Source organism: Sebastes fasciatus, chromosome 19 (assembly GCF_043250625.1).
Source record: "Sebastes fasciatus isolate fSebFas1 chromosome 19, fSebFas1.pri, whole genome shotgun sequence".
Lineage (NCBI taxonomy): Eukaryota > Metazoa > Chordata > Actinopteri > Perciformes > Sebastidae > Sebastes > Sebastes fasciatus.
In genome coordinates this window covers 12,464,676-12,479,241 of record NC_133813.1, presented here as the reverse complement: position 1 = coordinate 12,479,241, position 14,566 = coordinate 12,464,676, and the positions used below count along the sequence as shown (strand labels likewise).

General features: G+C 41.6%; 1 protein-coding gene across 1 annotated transcript; it reads left to right on the top strand.

Annotated features, from left to right (window-relative positions):
- Nucleotides 1–997: 997 nt before the first annotated feature.
- Nucleotides 998–13,366, top strand: pigo (phosphatidylinositol glycan anchor biosynthesis, class O). Its single transcript, XM_074617223.1, has 10 exons — nucleotides 998–1,726; nucleotides 3,486–3,629; nucleotides 3,728–3,851; nucleotides 4,012–4,171; nucleotides 7,340–7,522; nucleotides 7,658–9,257; nucleotides 9,386–9,589; nucleotides 10,502–10,686; nucleotides 10,841–10,911; nucleotides 11,990–13,366. The coding sequence occupies exons 1-10, from the start codon at nucleotides 1,231–1,233 to the stop codon at nucleotides 12,117–12,119; spliced, it is 3,297 nt and encodes a 1,098-aa protein (XP_074473324.1). The 5' UTR covers nucleotides 998–1,230; the 3' UTR covers nucleotides 12,120–13,366.
- Nucleotides 13,367–14,566: the final 1,200 nt, after the last annotated feature.

Here is a 14,566-nt window from a genome sequence, read left to right as displayed (position 1 = left end):
GTTCTCTGCAAAGACAGCAAGTTTGTCATTTCATAGGCTTCACTGGTGCTTAGAGGGTTATGATAAATAATGCAAAAATGAAATCGGCACGTGTGTTTGAGACCCTCATGAAGTAAAGAGACTTCAGTGGGTTTATGACACGGTGGAATGGGACGTCATGAAGCACTTGGTTGAAAATATACAATTATGTTAGAAGAAGATGGCGTAGAACAATCCATGAGGAAACAACTGGACTTCTTCACATATAATGTTTGGAAAAGATTGACTCTTTTTGAAGAGGAACTCTTGAAAAAAAAGGATTGTTGACTTCCATGTTTTGGGTTATAGTTTAAGTACAGCGATGTTAAATTACAATAAAATAATAAAAATGTAAAAAGTTGGTTAACTTGGTCTGTGTGTCAATTAATATATTTCAAATGTTCCCACTGTTATTTTAAATCAGTAGAGGTACGGTACAAATATGCCAGGGTAATGTAGTTAAACCAATTTTAGAAACTGCTCAGGAATTTTGGCAGCATATAAGAAGACAAACAAGGGCATAACACACCATAATGGAAATGGGACAGACTTTACATATAATGTATTTATTGATGGTTAATTTATTTAACAAGAAAACATTTTTTTCCCCACAAAATTACAATCCCCAGAATACTGAAAGAGTTTTTGGTCACTTGACAAAATGACAGAGTGACACATCTTTACTTGCTGTACTTCCTACCTCCTCTTTGTTTTTTATCTGGGTGTTTCAGCCCTCTACTTTGCCTCACAGGCGGTTATGGAAGTGTGTAATTGTGTTTGCATTGCATCTTAAGTTATGATTTTCCATAAAATATAAAAACAGAAATAAAACAGTTATCCAATATGCTTAGCTTGCTATATTTAGTGGTTTTAATCATTATGTAGTTGTGTCTGAAAGTCCAAATTCAGGGCACATATATTCATTTCAATTCCGTGTTACATAGAAAACCGTCCGCCTCATATTTCCGCCGGGAAATGCATGCACGCCGAAAGTTCCTAGCTGTCAGCACAGCCATCTAATCTCATTGAGTCCAAATGAAGGTGAGGGTGGTGTCGCGCCGTTCTCTGTTTACCTGAGACACACCTGTACTACTCCTGTGTGTTGTTAGCACACACACACACACACACTCCAGTCTGACCTCCAGCCGAGAGAGAGAGGACGAAAACACCGACAAGGTCAGTCACAAGAGCCGAGACAACGCAAGCTGTAGCATGAAGCGTCTCCCGGTGCTCTCGCTGCTCCTCTGGATCTGCGCGGTGTACTTTGTAGGCATCTACCTGTTCGTCGGCGGCTTCCTGCTGGTGAGGCTGGAGGTGAACCGGACCAGTACCTGCGGAGACGTGCTGCAGCCCGGTGGAGGTGGAGGTGGAGGAGAGACAGAGGAGGACTTCTGCCGGGTTCGGCCGCGTTTCCGCCGGGCTGTGCTGCTCATCATCGACGCCCTGAAGATCGACTTCGCCTGGTTCGACCCGAACAACACAGAGCCCAGACCGTACGAGAACAAGCTGCCGGTGCTGGAGGAGACGGTGTCGTCCAGGCCTTCACACAGCCGGCTGTACCCGTTCAGAGCAGACCCACCCACGACCACCATGCAGAGGATTAAAGGCTTCACCACCGGGTCGCTGCCTACCTTTGTGGATGTGGGGAATAACTTTGCATCCAGTGCCATCCTGGAGGACAACCTCATCCACCAGTTTGGGCAAGTGGGTGAGTAAGTTACACAATTGCATCTATGATATGCACAAGATACTCAAAATTTTGCAGAACTGAAAAAAGTAAGTAAATTAAAAATAATAATAATAATAATAAAAAAAAAAAAAAATAACTTACTTTTTTTCTGTTTTTTTTTTTTTATTCCTTTTCTTTTTTCTTTTTTTTAACCCTAACCCAATAAAAAGACCGAGCAAAAAAAATAAAAAATCTTGCAGAACTGAAGAGAAAATATATACATACAAAATGCCTTATCAAAGAGCAAAACAAGCATAAGGCAAGGCAGCTTTATCTGTAGAGCACATTTCAGCAACAGGGCAATTCAAAGTGCTTTACATAAACATTCAAGGACATTGCGACAAAGTGCAAAAGAACATTAAGACATAATTAAAACAGTTATAAAAACATTAAAACATTAAAGATGAGAAAATAAAAACAAGCTACAAATAAAAGCTATAGGATAGAAGCTAAAATAGAATATAACACACCAGAGTAAAAGCTCTAGTGCAGTATAAGATCATTATCTGGTTTAATAAAAGGCAGCAGCAAACTGAGTAGTTATAGATAGATAGATAGATAGATAGATAGATAGTAGCTTTATTGATCCCGAGGGAAATTCAAGTTTCCAGCATCACAGTTCCATAGTGCAAAACATGTTAGTAAAAAGTCAGTAAAAAAGTTAGTAGTGCAAAGTACAAAAAAAATATACCAGATATAAAAATACAAGGAGATGAAGAAAACTGTTTAAACTGAATATAGTGCAGGGTAACAGCTGTGATACAGGACTATTAAAAAAGTGCAGAAGAGACTGTTAAAAATGAGTAGAGTGCAGGGTAACTCCAGTAGCTTAGTCTAAAGTGCACTGTATGCATTATTATCTGTCCTGCAGACCGTCCTCCTTTGGGACAAATATGCAGTACAGGATTCTCAAAATCTGCATGTTATTTTCTTTTTTTTCTCGTAAAGTTATGACTTTATTATCGTTATATTCCGACTTTTTTTCTCATAAAGTTGTGACTTTATTCTCGAAATCTCAGATTTGTTTTCCCCTCAATGTGGCCCCCTACCTCACTGCAAATGTTTTGCGGCTCCAGACAGATTTTTTTTTTTTTGCCTAAAATGGCTCTTTTGTTAGTAAAGGTTGCTGACCCCTGCTTTAAGAGAATCTATCACAACAAATGGTGCCAGCATATTAATGATATATTGTAAAAGTCTGATTTAGCACACTATTGAATAAGAAAAAAACTTAAAATAAGGTATTGAACGTTGATAGCCCACTGTTATCTCCCATTTAATGTTACGACATCTCAGCATTTCATTCATTTCTGTGAAGAAAACTAAATTAAATTGTTATTTTTTTAATTTCAAGACGTATATAAGACGTAATATAATCTGCGAAAATATATCACAGGATAGGGCACAGGCTTTTGTCACCTTTTATTTATTCAGGGGAGATTCACTTTTTCAGGCCCTGATCACATTCACACAGTTACACATTTACACGTGGAAGCTGCCCAGTTAGTCAGGGGTCGTCAGTTTACTCAATGATAGAAAAGGGCTCACTTAAGAAAAAAAGGTTGGGAACCACTGATCTAAAGAGTTGTACGGCCATACAGACATCAGTTAATTTTCTGCCTACATCATACTTAATCACACCTCAAAATCTAGCACAGTTTAGAATTTCAGGTGAAAATGTGTTAAACATATATAACAGTCAAAATGTAAACTAATTTGAAATGTGCGCATCCCCTCACAGGCAAACGAGTGGTGTTCATGGGCGACGACACTTGGGAGAATCTTTTTCCCAAGAAGTTCCACCGCTCTCTGCCCTTCCCTTCTTTCAACGTCAAAGATCTGCACACCGTGGACAACGGCATCCTCCAGCACCTCTACACGACTAGTATGTATTTATTTCTGTACGTCTGTATTATCCTTGTATTGCACTCGCGCTTCACACATCTCTCTCTCCGTCTGTCACTCGCTGTTGGTTTTTGACAGTGGTGGGGGACGACTGGGATGTCCTGGTTGCTCATTTCCTCGGAGTGGATCACTGCGGTCACAGGTTCGGTCCCGACCACCCAGCCATGGCCGACAAGCTCACCCAGATGGATGGAGTCATCAGGTCAGACAACAGTACAGCTGCTACACAAGCTTGTTTATTAAACATTAAAATCCGCAATGCCACAGCTGAGATATTAATTTTAATTGCAGGAATTCAAATTCCTGTAATTAATCGAATCAATCTCAACTTGAAATGATCCTTATTGATGTTGTTCCTCCAGGTCTGTGATTGACCGTCTGCAGAACGACACCCTCTTGGTGGTGATGGGAGATCACGGGATGACGGACACCGGAGATCACGGCGGAGAAAGTCAGAAGGAGACCGACGCCGCCATCTTCCTCTACAGTCCCTCCCCTCTGTTTCCCGGACCGCCGTCCCAGGTCGGTAAAGTATAGCCGCCTTTTCACCATTTGGTTTTAACATGAGATGATTGATATAGTCGTGCAAAAGGACCGACATGCACAGGAACATTTTATTTTGTGGTCAAGAACTCAGTAAGATGAATTACTAGCCAACTAATCGATCCTTTAAGAAAGGCTTTTGTGCAGTTTTGAGGACATTTTATTGGAGAAGAGAAAGGGGTAAAGACAAAATGTAAAAGATCTTTTTAGTCTATTTCTTTGCAACATTAGTCTAATTTGCATTTTTTTTTTCACAAGGACATAATTTAGATGAATGATTAATCTGCCTCGCCTTAGATAGATTGTACCTCATCACATTTAGATTTACATTTATGCATCTATCAAATGCATAAATGTAAATCTAAATTTGATGTAAATGTGACCTACAGTGTTTAAGACAGCTTTATATTATCCTCATGAGCTTGTATCAAATAAATAAATAAAAAACAATAGAAACAGTGTTAAAGGTACATTGATATACTATAGTAATCAATAAAATAAATAGTTAAGAAATAAAGGGTTTATAAACAGGTCTGCATTAAGACTTAAGAAGACCCTCAATAACCACATAGTCTTGCAAAAAAAGGTAGAATCGTTCTCTGAATTACTAAAGTAATGATAATGGAAATAGAAGAATAAATAAATACCGCTGCGAGCAGCAATTCAGTGGTTCAAGCCAACACAGACTATTAGAAGCTGAAAGCTGTGAGAGGTCTGGTCCTTTGACACTTTCTGATTTATTCAGACTTTATGCTTCAAAGATAACTTATTATGACGATGGGACAGACACTCAGGCATTTACAACTAAATCTGTTCCCTTTTGCAGCACCCCCTAGTGGTCGATTTGAATGAAACTTTCAGGGTATGTTTCAGGTTCTTATGTGGACATATCCATAAGTTTCGTGATGATTTGACCAAACGGTTGTGGAGTTAAGTCTATTGATGCACTGAGCCACGTCCTTGTAAAGGTCATTGGTCAATATGTTCAAAACACTCACATATCAACAAGATTTTGATACTTTTGACACGCTTAGTTCAATAATGATCCACAGACAATTTGGCAGCAATCGGACCAACTGTCCGACCAGACTTTAGTGGTCCAAGAGGCTTTTTTGTAGAGTGAATGGAGATGGATATCTGTAGCAAGTTTTTTGTAAATCAGACTTACGACGTAGGAGTTGTGACTTTTCAAAGTTAAAAATTCTGACCTTTAATTATAGGAGGTGCTATAATTTTCAAAGTTAAAAATTCTGACCTTTAATTATAGGAGGTGCTATAATTAAAGGTCAGAATTTTTAACTTTGAAAAGTCACAACTCCTACAATCAGGCCGATTGGGGTCATATTTGTTGAGCAGCATTTGCACACAACTTCCAATCATTGGTACATTTTTCAAACATCTATTATGTACCATCTTATGGGAATTTGAACAACAATTCTGAATAAAAAAAATAATACAATCTGTGATAACAGGGCCAATCTTGGCTCAGTTGGACTGATTTTCTGATCGTCACATTGAACATCAGATTTCCTGTTCTGTTTCTGCCAAATGCCACGTTCCAGTAATGAGCTAACTACATGTAAATGAAATGCTGCAGAGTGAGGGATGAGAACTGTTTTAGACTGTTTCTATATTCTATTAATAACTGGCAGAAAAAAAAAAACATTGACTCCTTTTTTTGGAAGAACATAAAATACTGTCAAACAGACATAAACAACAGATTCAGTCCACAGATGAACGAATAAGGAACCAGAGGAAAATGATCCAATAGCTATGAGCTTCTATATTTTTCTATTTCATCAGCAAATATCCATGTACATCATGATTATCTCGCCAAATCAGCAGAGTGTTTGCTATATTATGAATGTGAAACATCACACCGTTCCGTGCAACATGCGTGATAATTTCCTCTCATGGTTGGCTGTGCAGTTTTCCCGCGAATCTACCTAAATGGACGCTGGCAGGTGGTCTCTGCCGTCTCGGGGATAAAAGTGGATCTCGCACTAGAAAAGTGAACTCTGCCGATGATTGCAGAGTAATTGGAGCGTTGCGTAATAGATGGTGGAAAATCACTGGTTGCACAGAAAATACCACTACTGCAGGAAAAGGGGAGATTATTAGACATTATTTAGACACTGAAACACTCAGGAGTAAACGGGTCCACCAATCTCACTAGTCCGTGTACAAATTACAGATGAGTTGCACGAAAAGCTGCTTATTTTTGCTTAATGTATAAACAAAATAAGTTTCACTTTTAAGTCAGGAAGAAAAACTTTTTCTTTATCCTATATTTATTGTCCTCTTAACAGCAGCCATACAAGAACTTAAAGGTCCCATATCGTGCTCTTTTTCAGGCTCATACTTGTATTTTGTGTTTCTACTAGAGAATGTTTACATGCTGTAATGTTCAAAAAACACATTATTTTCCTCATACTGTCGGCCTGAATATACCTGTATTTACCCCTCTGTCTGAAACGCTCCGTTTTAGTGCATTTTTAATGGAATTGGAACAAAATTGCGTTGCTCGGCAACAGTTTGGGTCCATGTTTACTTCCTGTCAGCTGATGTTATTTACATACACTGCAACAGGAAATAAACTGGGACACATTAAGAATATTAACGTTTAAAACCGTGTAATGGTCTAAATATTGTATATTTGTGACATCACAAACGGACATAAATCCAAACGGCTTGTTTCAAATGCACAATTTCTGAATACGGGCTGTGTGTATTTCTCCGTATATTGAGCGTTTTGATAGTTCAACAGTATTTATATAGCACTTAAACCTGCTTTATGATATAAAAGACCTGAAAATCTCACTTTTTACAATATGGGACCTTTAAATAAACAGATTGGCCCCATTGTCGTCGATACCCGATGCAGCTATTTGACTCAGTATCGGCTCCATATCCGACCTGGTATCGGTGCATCCCTACTCTCTACCAGTTGTACTTGTGCCAATCTTCCTGTTACATATCGGACCTCTTATAATACCAGAGCAGCCCCTCTACTTGAAATGTTTTTTGTGCCAATTCTTCATTACACAGAGGATTTTTTTCTAAAGTGTCCGGCAGCCCTTTTTAAATCACAGATGAATGGAGTAGTAATCTAACACAGCAGGCTTTTATTTTTTCTCATGTTTGCAGAGTGAACCGGACGTGGTGCCCCAGACAGACCTGGTGCCCACCTTGGCTCTGCTGCTGGGAGTTCCCATCCCGTACAGCAGCGTTGGGCAGGTCCTCCTGCCTTTATTCCCTCCTCACAGGCAGACTGAAGGTGCAGTTGGAGGTCTCAGCCAGCTGGAGGCGCTGTGGATCAACGCAAAACAGGTAGTCTGCTCAGTTAGGAGCTTGTCTAGCACAAGTCTTTTAATGTCTCCACACAGGTCAAACGTCAGACTTCACATATTACGGAACATGTTTGGTAATTGTGTGTTTTAATTTGACCTCATTCTGTTTCTGAAGGTCAACCGTTTCCTGGAGACGTACTCCGGCATGGCCAAAGACATCCCACTGGAGAGCCTCTCTCAGCTGAAGGGTGAATTCTCCCGCCTCTCCTCTGAGTACCTAACTGCGGTTAGAGAGGGTAGATCGCCCTCCCCGCAGCTGGCCGCCGCGCTGCAGGCCTACCTCACCTCCGTCAGAGACACCTGCCGAGCCACCTGGGCTCGATTCAGCCCGCTCAAGATGGCGGCGGGTTTAGCCATCCTGGCGTTCGCCTGCTTGACGTGTTTCATCCTGTCCGAGCTGTCCCTCGTGCTGATCAGGGAGAACGGTCCCGGACTGAAGGCCCCGGTCGTCGCGGCGCTGGCGGCGGGGGTTTGCGCGGCTGCCAGTCAGCTGCTCATGCTGGGCTACGTCGAGGTGGCGTGGTGCCTGGCGGCTGCCGCCCTCAGCTCCGAACTTCTCTTCCTCTGGAGAGCTCGTCGATGCAGAACTGTTATTGTGCAACAGAACGGATCCAAAGCTCCAAAGTATGCCAGCTGGCTGACCGTGCGGCGTCTCCTCGTCCCCCCTCTCTTGGTGCTGCTCCTCCGTTGTGCTTCCCTGTTCTCGGATAGCTACGTGATCGCCGAAGGCCGGGCGGTGACCTTTCTGGTGTTCTCCCTGGCTCTCTATATTCCTATCCATCTCAACTGGGATGGCCTGCTCTTACCGCCCAACCACGACCCTCTGAAGGCCGCAGGGATCCTGCCCTCCCCGGCGTTGTCCCCGTCGACCGTGAGGAAAGAAAGCGGCACCCTCCTCGCCTGCTTAGGACTTCTCGTCGGAAGCCTCTACCTCTCTCTTTCCTTCCACGCCTGTCGGGAAGAACAGGGCTCCTGCCAGCCCTCGCCGTTCCTTTCCCCTCTTTCCCGTTTGCAGGACAGCCAGCTGAAAAACCTCCACTACGTCCTCTCCGTCTTCTCCCTGGGCTTGTGGACGTTTCTGCTGAGACGCTGCCTCCGCCACTACGGCAACCTCAACTCCTCCGGTGGGACGGTGTTCACGGCCCGCTGGATCCTGCCGCTGCTGTCCGTGTGCCTGGCGCTCTACTGGGCCGTTAGTGCCACTCCGGAGGACAGCTTCAGGAATCTGGCCGAGCTGATCGGCCTGGCCCAGCTGGCCCTCCCCAGGGCCGCCTTCTGTCTCCTGGGACTGGGGCTGTCCTTAATCTGGCTCGATCCCCTCACCGTGTTCGTGAAGGCCAGGGTCGCCGCTTCGGCCAGGAGTTCGTCCCTGCCCCCGCCGAGCTACCGAGCGAGCACCGGCATCAGCCCCCAAGCCGAGCTGCACCACCTCATCCCCCAGATCTACCAGCGCATGCGTCGCTCGCTGGACGACGGAGAGCTGAGCGCGGGCGGCGGCGAGGTGGACAGCAGGCCCGCCGTGGAGGCCTACGGACTGGGATCCGTCTACTCTGCCCCTTTGCTGCTGTTTTGTGGCCTGCTGGGAATCGGTCTGCTGCTGCTGCACCCAGAGGGCATGGCTCTGTCTTTCCTCTTGCTGCTGCTTGAAATGGGGGCTCTGTTGCACATTCAGGCTTCCTCCACAACCCTCAGCGGCCTGCATGGAACATATTCTGGTGAGATTCACAGAATCACACATTTTTTTCTTTGTCCCTTATGACATGATCTCTCTCTTTTCTTTTTTTTCTTTTTTGGTTTAAAGTTTTTACTGTGCTCACCCACCTCCTCATTGTTTCTCCCTCAGGTGGCTTCAATGTGCCCTGGACTCCAGTGGTGCTGTGGTCCCTGGCCGCCACCCAGTTCTTCCACGCCACAGGTCACCTTCCCACCTTCCCCTCCATCCAGTGGGGCGCTGCCTTCGTGGGATTCCCTGATGGACACACAGGCACCATACTGCCCGCCTCGCTGGTCATCCTCAACACTTTTGCATCGCACATCTTGTTCGCAGGTAGTTATTAACAGAGAAGCAGCAAATACATGTGGGGTTTAGTTTATCAGGATATTGAATACATGATTTTAAAAAATCAGCTGTTGCAAGTAATTGGTTTCAGTTTGGCTCAGTTTTAAAGCTAGAGTGAAGATACTCACTTCATATAAAACTAGAAAACCTATGAAGAATCCATTGGTACCAACCACGACATACCAGCTTGTCATGAAGGAGGCTAAATAACGCTCCAAACTTACGCTAAATTTTGCCGAGGAAAAACTGGTATGGCCATTTTCAAAGAGGTCCCTTGACCTCTGACCTCAAGATATGCGAATGAAAATGGGTTCTATGGGTACCCACGAGTCTCCCCTTTACAGACATGCTCACTTTATGATAATCACATACAGTTTTGGGGCAAGTCATAGTCAAGTCAGCACACTGACACACTGACAGCTGTTGTTGCCTGTTGGGCTGCAGTTTGCCATGTTATTATTTGAGCATATTTTTTATGTTAAATGCAGTACCTGTGAGGGTTTCTGGACAATATTTGTCATTTTTTTGTGTTGTCAATTGATTTCCATAAATAAATATATACATACATTTGCATAAAGCAAGCATATTTGCCCACTTCCATGTTGATAAGAGTATTAAATACTTGACAAATCTCCCCTTAAGGTACATTTTGAACCGATAAAAAATGTGCAATTAATTTGCAATTACATATTCTAATTGATTGACAGCCCTAATTTTTTGTTTTAACAATAAAACACACTCCAGATAGTATGCAGGGGAAAACTGAGAGCAAATAGAATTAATTAAAAAAATAAATTAAATCAAATAAAGCAACAAATTTATAGAGTTGTTGCTGCGAGAGAGGAAACTGAATCTGTGCTTTGCTGATTTGTATTTGTGTCCACACCTCATTGTCTCTAGTGGGTTGTCCGTTGCTGCTCTTCTGGCCCCTGGTGTGTGAGGTGCGTGGGAACAGAGGAGGAAGAGCTTGTGGTGAAGAGGGAGAGGACGCTGTGATGGAGATGAGGCTGAGAGAAAACCCCCAGCAGTTCAGCGTTGCCCTTCTACAGCTCTCAACGCGCTACCTCTTTATTCTCGGAGCCCAGGTACGTCCACAGACAGATTCATCAGAGTAGCATCTGTTCTTCGGTCACCGAACTAAAACGTCTCATTTTAGTCTGATGTTCAATTTTGATTGTATCATTATTTTTTCCATGTGTTGTCTTTTTATCACATCATTTTTTGTGCAACGCTTCACAGGTCTTTGCTTCAGTCTGTGCAGCTGCTATCCTCAGGAGACACCTAATGGTGTGGAAAGTTTTTGCACCCAAGTAAGTGCCTGAATGGATTTTCCAGCTCACACAAACTCCCTAACAGTAAAGGCTCTTGAGGATATGGACACGGTGTAACTGCCACTACCACTTACTCTGCGAATGCACATTAGTGAAGGTCGACTTTTCTGTAGACGACCACTGTAAGATATACATATTTACATCTGCTCATCTCAAAGGGATAGTTTAGGTGTTTTTGAAGTGGGGGTTGTATGATGTACTGATCCATAGTCAGTATATTACTTACAGTAGATGACAGCTGGTGCGCCCACACAGGAGTACCAAATGGGGAGCAAAGCAATGTACTGCTGTGTACGGGGCCGGAAGCAAAACACATTTTAGACACCAAAAAAAAGGCTCACCTAAAAAAATCTATAACCGTTTATGTGTACGCTATATTAAGAATATGTTCACAGCTTTATATTGCTGTTAGACAGCCCTTTCCGACGGGGAACTGAACTGAAAGTGTATCTATGCTACCTTCAAAGCCACCAGACTCGGTTGACAAAATCAGTATAGATACAGTATAAATATAGAAACTATTCTTAATATAGGATACACTTCGTCTGCCTTTACAGCCTCGTTGTGTACACTCTTCAAAAAACACAAAAAGGTGGTGTTCATTTTGTGGAGATTATCTCGCGGAACAAAACCTGTAAGTATCATAAATGTGTGTTTGCCACAGAGCTTATTTTCTGCAATAATCCAAAACTCAATGGAAAAGTCCCATTGGCTTTTTGTCAAGGGAATCTGTGCGATGCCTGGTTGGCCTACAAAAATACGTCATCCCTGCACCATTGTGCATCTACTGTGCTTGTCATTCATCAAAATCTGAAACATTGAGTCATAAAACATGATAAAAAAATACTGATTTCTGAAGTATTTTGAATAAAAATGTTCATTTCATTTATATTACTTTGACACAAAAGTCTTTGGAATTATATTATCTTGTTGAGATGCTAAACTTTTTTTTTTTTTTTTTAATTCCATAACGTTTTACGGTGTGAAAAAGTGTCAAAGTTTGACTTTAAATTGAAATTAGAAAAGAATTTGTTTTAACTTTTGCTTCTCCCTCCAGGTTAATGTTCGAGGCCTCAGGGTTCCTGGTGAGCAGCGCGTCTCTGCTGATCGGGGTCACATTAGTGCTGAGAGTAGACGTGGCCGTGGGCCGCTGGTTTAAGAAACTTCTCCCCGATGCATCCAGGTAGCGACGGTACTGCTGCTGCTGCTGCTGCTGTTTTACCACGGAAGCCCACCAGAGCTCACTGTGCCACAGAGTAAACGGACACGGCGGTGTCACTGTACAGTTTTTATATGGAACTCTCACACAAACAAAAAAAACAAAAACATTGCCATCTGTGTCTAGCATAAGCATCCCCACAAACATGTCATGTGCGGTTGCCACTTATTGTAACTCTTTTGAGGGCTATGTTGTGCCCACCTCCTTTTCAGCCGGGAGGAACATCAAATCTCGGACTGACCGAACTCTGAACATCTGGAATCACACTGAAGATGTGTTTTTGTTTTTTTACAGTGATATGTTGTAGACCACCTCGCACAGCTCATGAGGGTCGAAGGCTTTTATTTGAATGTGGTCGGAGAAGGAACAGCAGTTTTTGAATGTCTCAACTAACTTATAGCATGGATGAAACCTTCCAGCTACTCTGGAGCTACTTTATGATCAGATGTACTCCGTTTGGTGCATTACACCGTGTCTGTCATCGTGTCTGCTGGAGGAACTTTTTCCATCTTTTTGTATGTTTTGTATTTTCAAGATGTTGAAATAACCAGCGCGTTACTGGTTACTGCCAATTCACATCGTATTACTGTGAACATTTTTTTTTTTACACAGTTTCGGGTTCTTTATCGGTTGTGGTCTTTTTTTTTTTTCTTTTTTCTTTTTTTTAAGGTTGATTCCTAACTCGAAATGCCTATTTATAATTCCGATTCTTTTAATCATTAATGATAAGTTTTTTTAATCTCAAATTAAACTTTTGTCTTAATTAGGCCCCATACATCTTTTCCCTGGAATAGGTGCCTAGTGTTGACCAATGCCTTTTTTTTCTGCGTTCAATTTCATTATGTTGACGGGGTCATTAAATCCAAGACCTCCAGTCAGTCAGTTAATTTATTTCTGCAGGACGTCTGAGTCAATGTCCGACGTAAGATCTGCTACTGTAGTCAGCAGCTAAAGCTCATTAGCTAATGTACGATATCGAAGGGATGTTGACTCAGGATGAATTAGCTGCAATGCAATAGTGCTGCATTTCTCAAGCTGTTGTATGGGAGTGACTGGTCATAAAGAGTGATCAGCCCAAGTGATTGTTTGGCTAGGTTGTGCGATGACGGGGCACTTTTTTTTTTGTTCTAAAATGATTAATATATAAATATCTGATTAATTAAGATTTTTTTTTTTCATTCTGTGAAAAATGTAATAAAACTTTTTTACATGAAATCTTGGCCTCACAGTAATTTAGATACAACAATATCCAGATCCCCTTTCGTGATTCACGGTGCATCCATGCGTTTCAACTTTAGCATTATTTATTGTTGCAGTGCAAACTTTTTATACGGATGCATAAAAGTAGTATTTAATAACTCTTCAATTTTTTGTTTACTTGTGTAAAGGCGATACAAACACTATAAAATACAATTACAAGTAAAAGTCTCACATTCAAAATTGTACTTAACTAAAATAAATCAAGTTTTTCCTATAAAATGTAGGTATTCAAGTGTGGAAATGTTCAAAATGTAACTTATTTTGTTGTGTATCCTCAGAATTTCAGAGTTTTCCTAAAATTGAACATTGGATATCCACATTTTTAAGTTCCCTAAAGCAATTATTTTATGAATTTAGGAACTTAACACATCTTCCTTTTACAAATAATAGGTGAGGCCCCCGAATGGTTTAGGTACAGATCCCCTGTTGTGACTCACGGTGCATCCATGTTTCAACTTCAGCATTATTTATTGTTGCAAACTATTTATACGGTGCATAAAAGTTGTATTTAATGTTTTGTTTATTGATCCAAAGACCTGATGGAGGAGACGGGCGCTGCCATAACTTTTTTACTGCCCATCAGTCAAGGCGCTTCATTCATTATGCACCGGGGCTTTCCACATTTCCAGTTCCCATAAGTCTGTAAGTCGTCAAACATCTCACTTCTGCGAACGGGGAAAAGGGCAATGTTATATTCAAAGAAATTGTCTATTCTATTCTTCACCAGCGTGCCTATAAACCTGTTTGTCTCCAGTAAAGTACTATTAAAAGACAATGGATTTGGAGCCCACCCTTAACCTCCCAGAACCTTAACCGTAGTGCTATAAACCACAACACCCATCAGACATCACAATGGATTTAAGACTAAAATTAAGATTTTCATTTTCATAAATAACTGTACAATTTAAATTAGAAATAAACAATTGCTCCCTGATATTGTAGGCTTAAAAGTGTTTAGTCAGTTTCACCACAACGAGTGTTACAGGGGTGAAAAGTGTATTTCTTTCTTTCTTTCTTTCTTTCTTTCTTAATTTATTAATTTATTAATTTATTACCTCAATGCAGAAAATGAGGAAGGGCACCCACCAGCATTTTTTTAATTTTATAATTATTTTAAAATGTATTAAAATGTATTTTTTTAGAGGGCGACCAGCG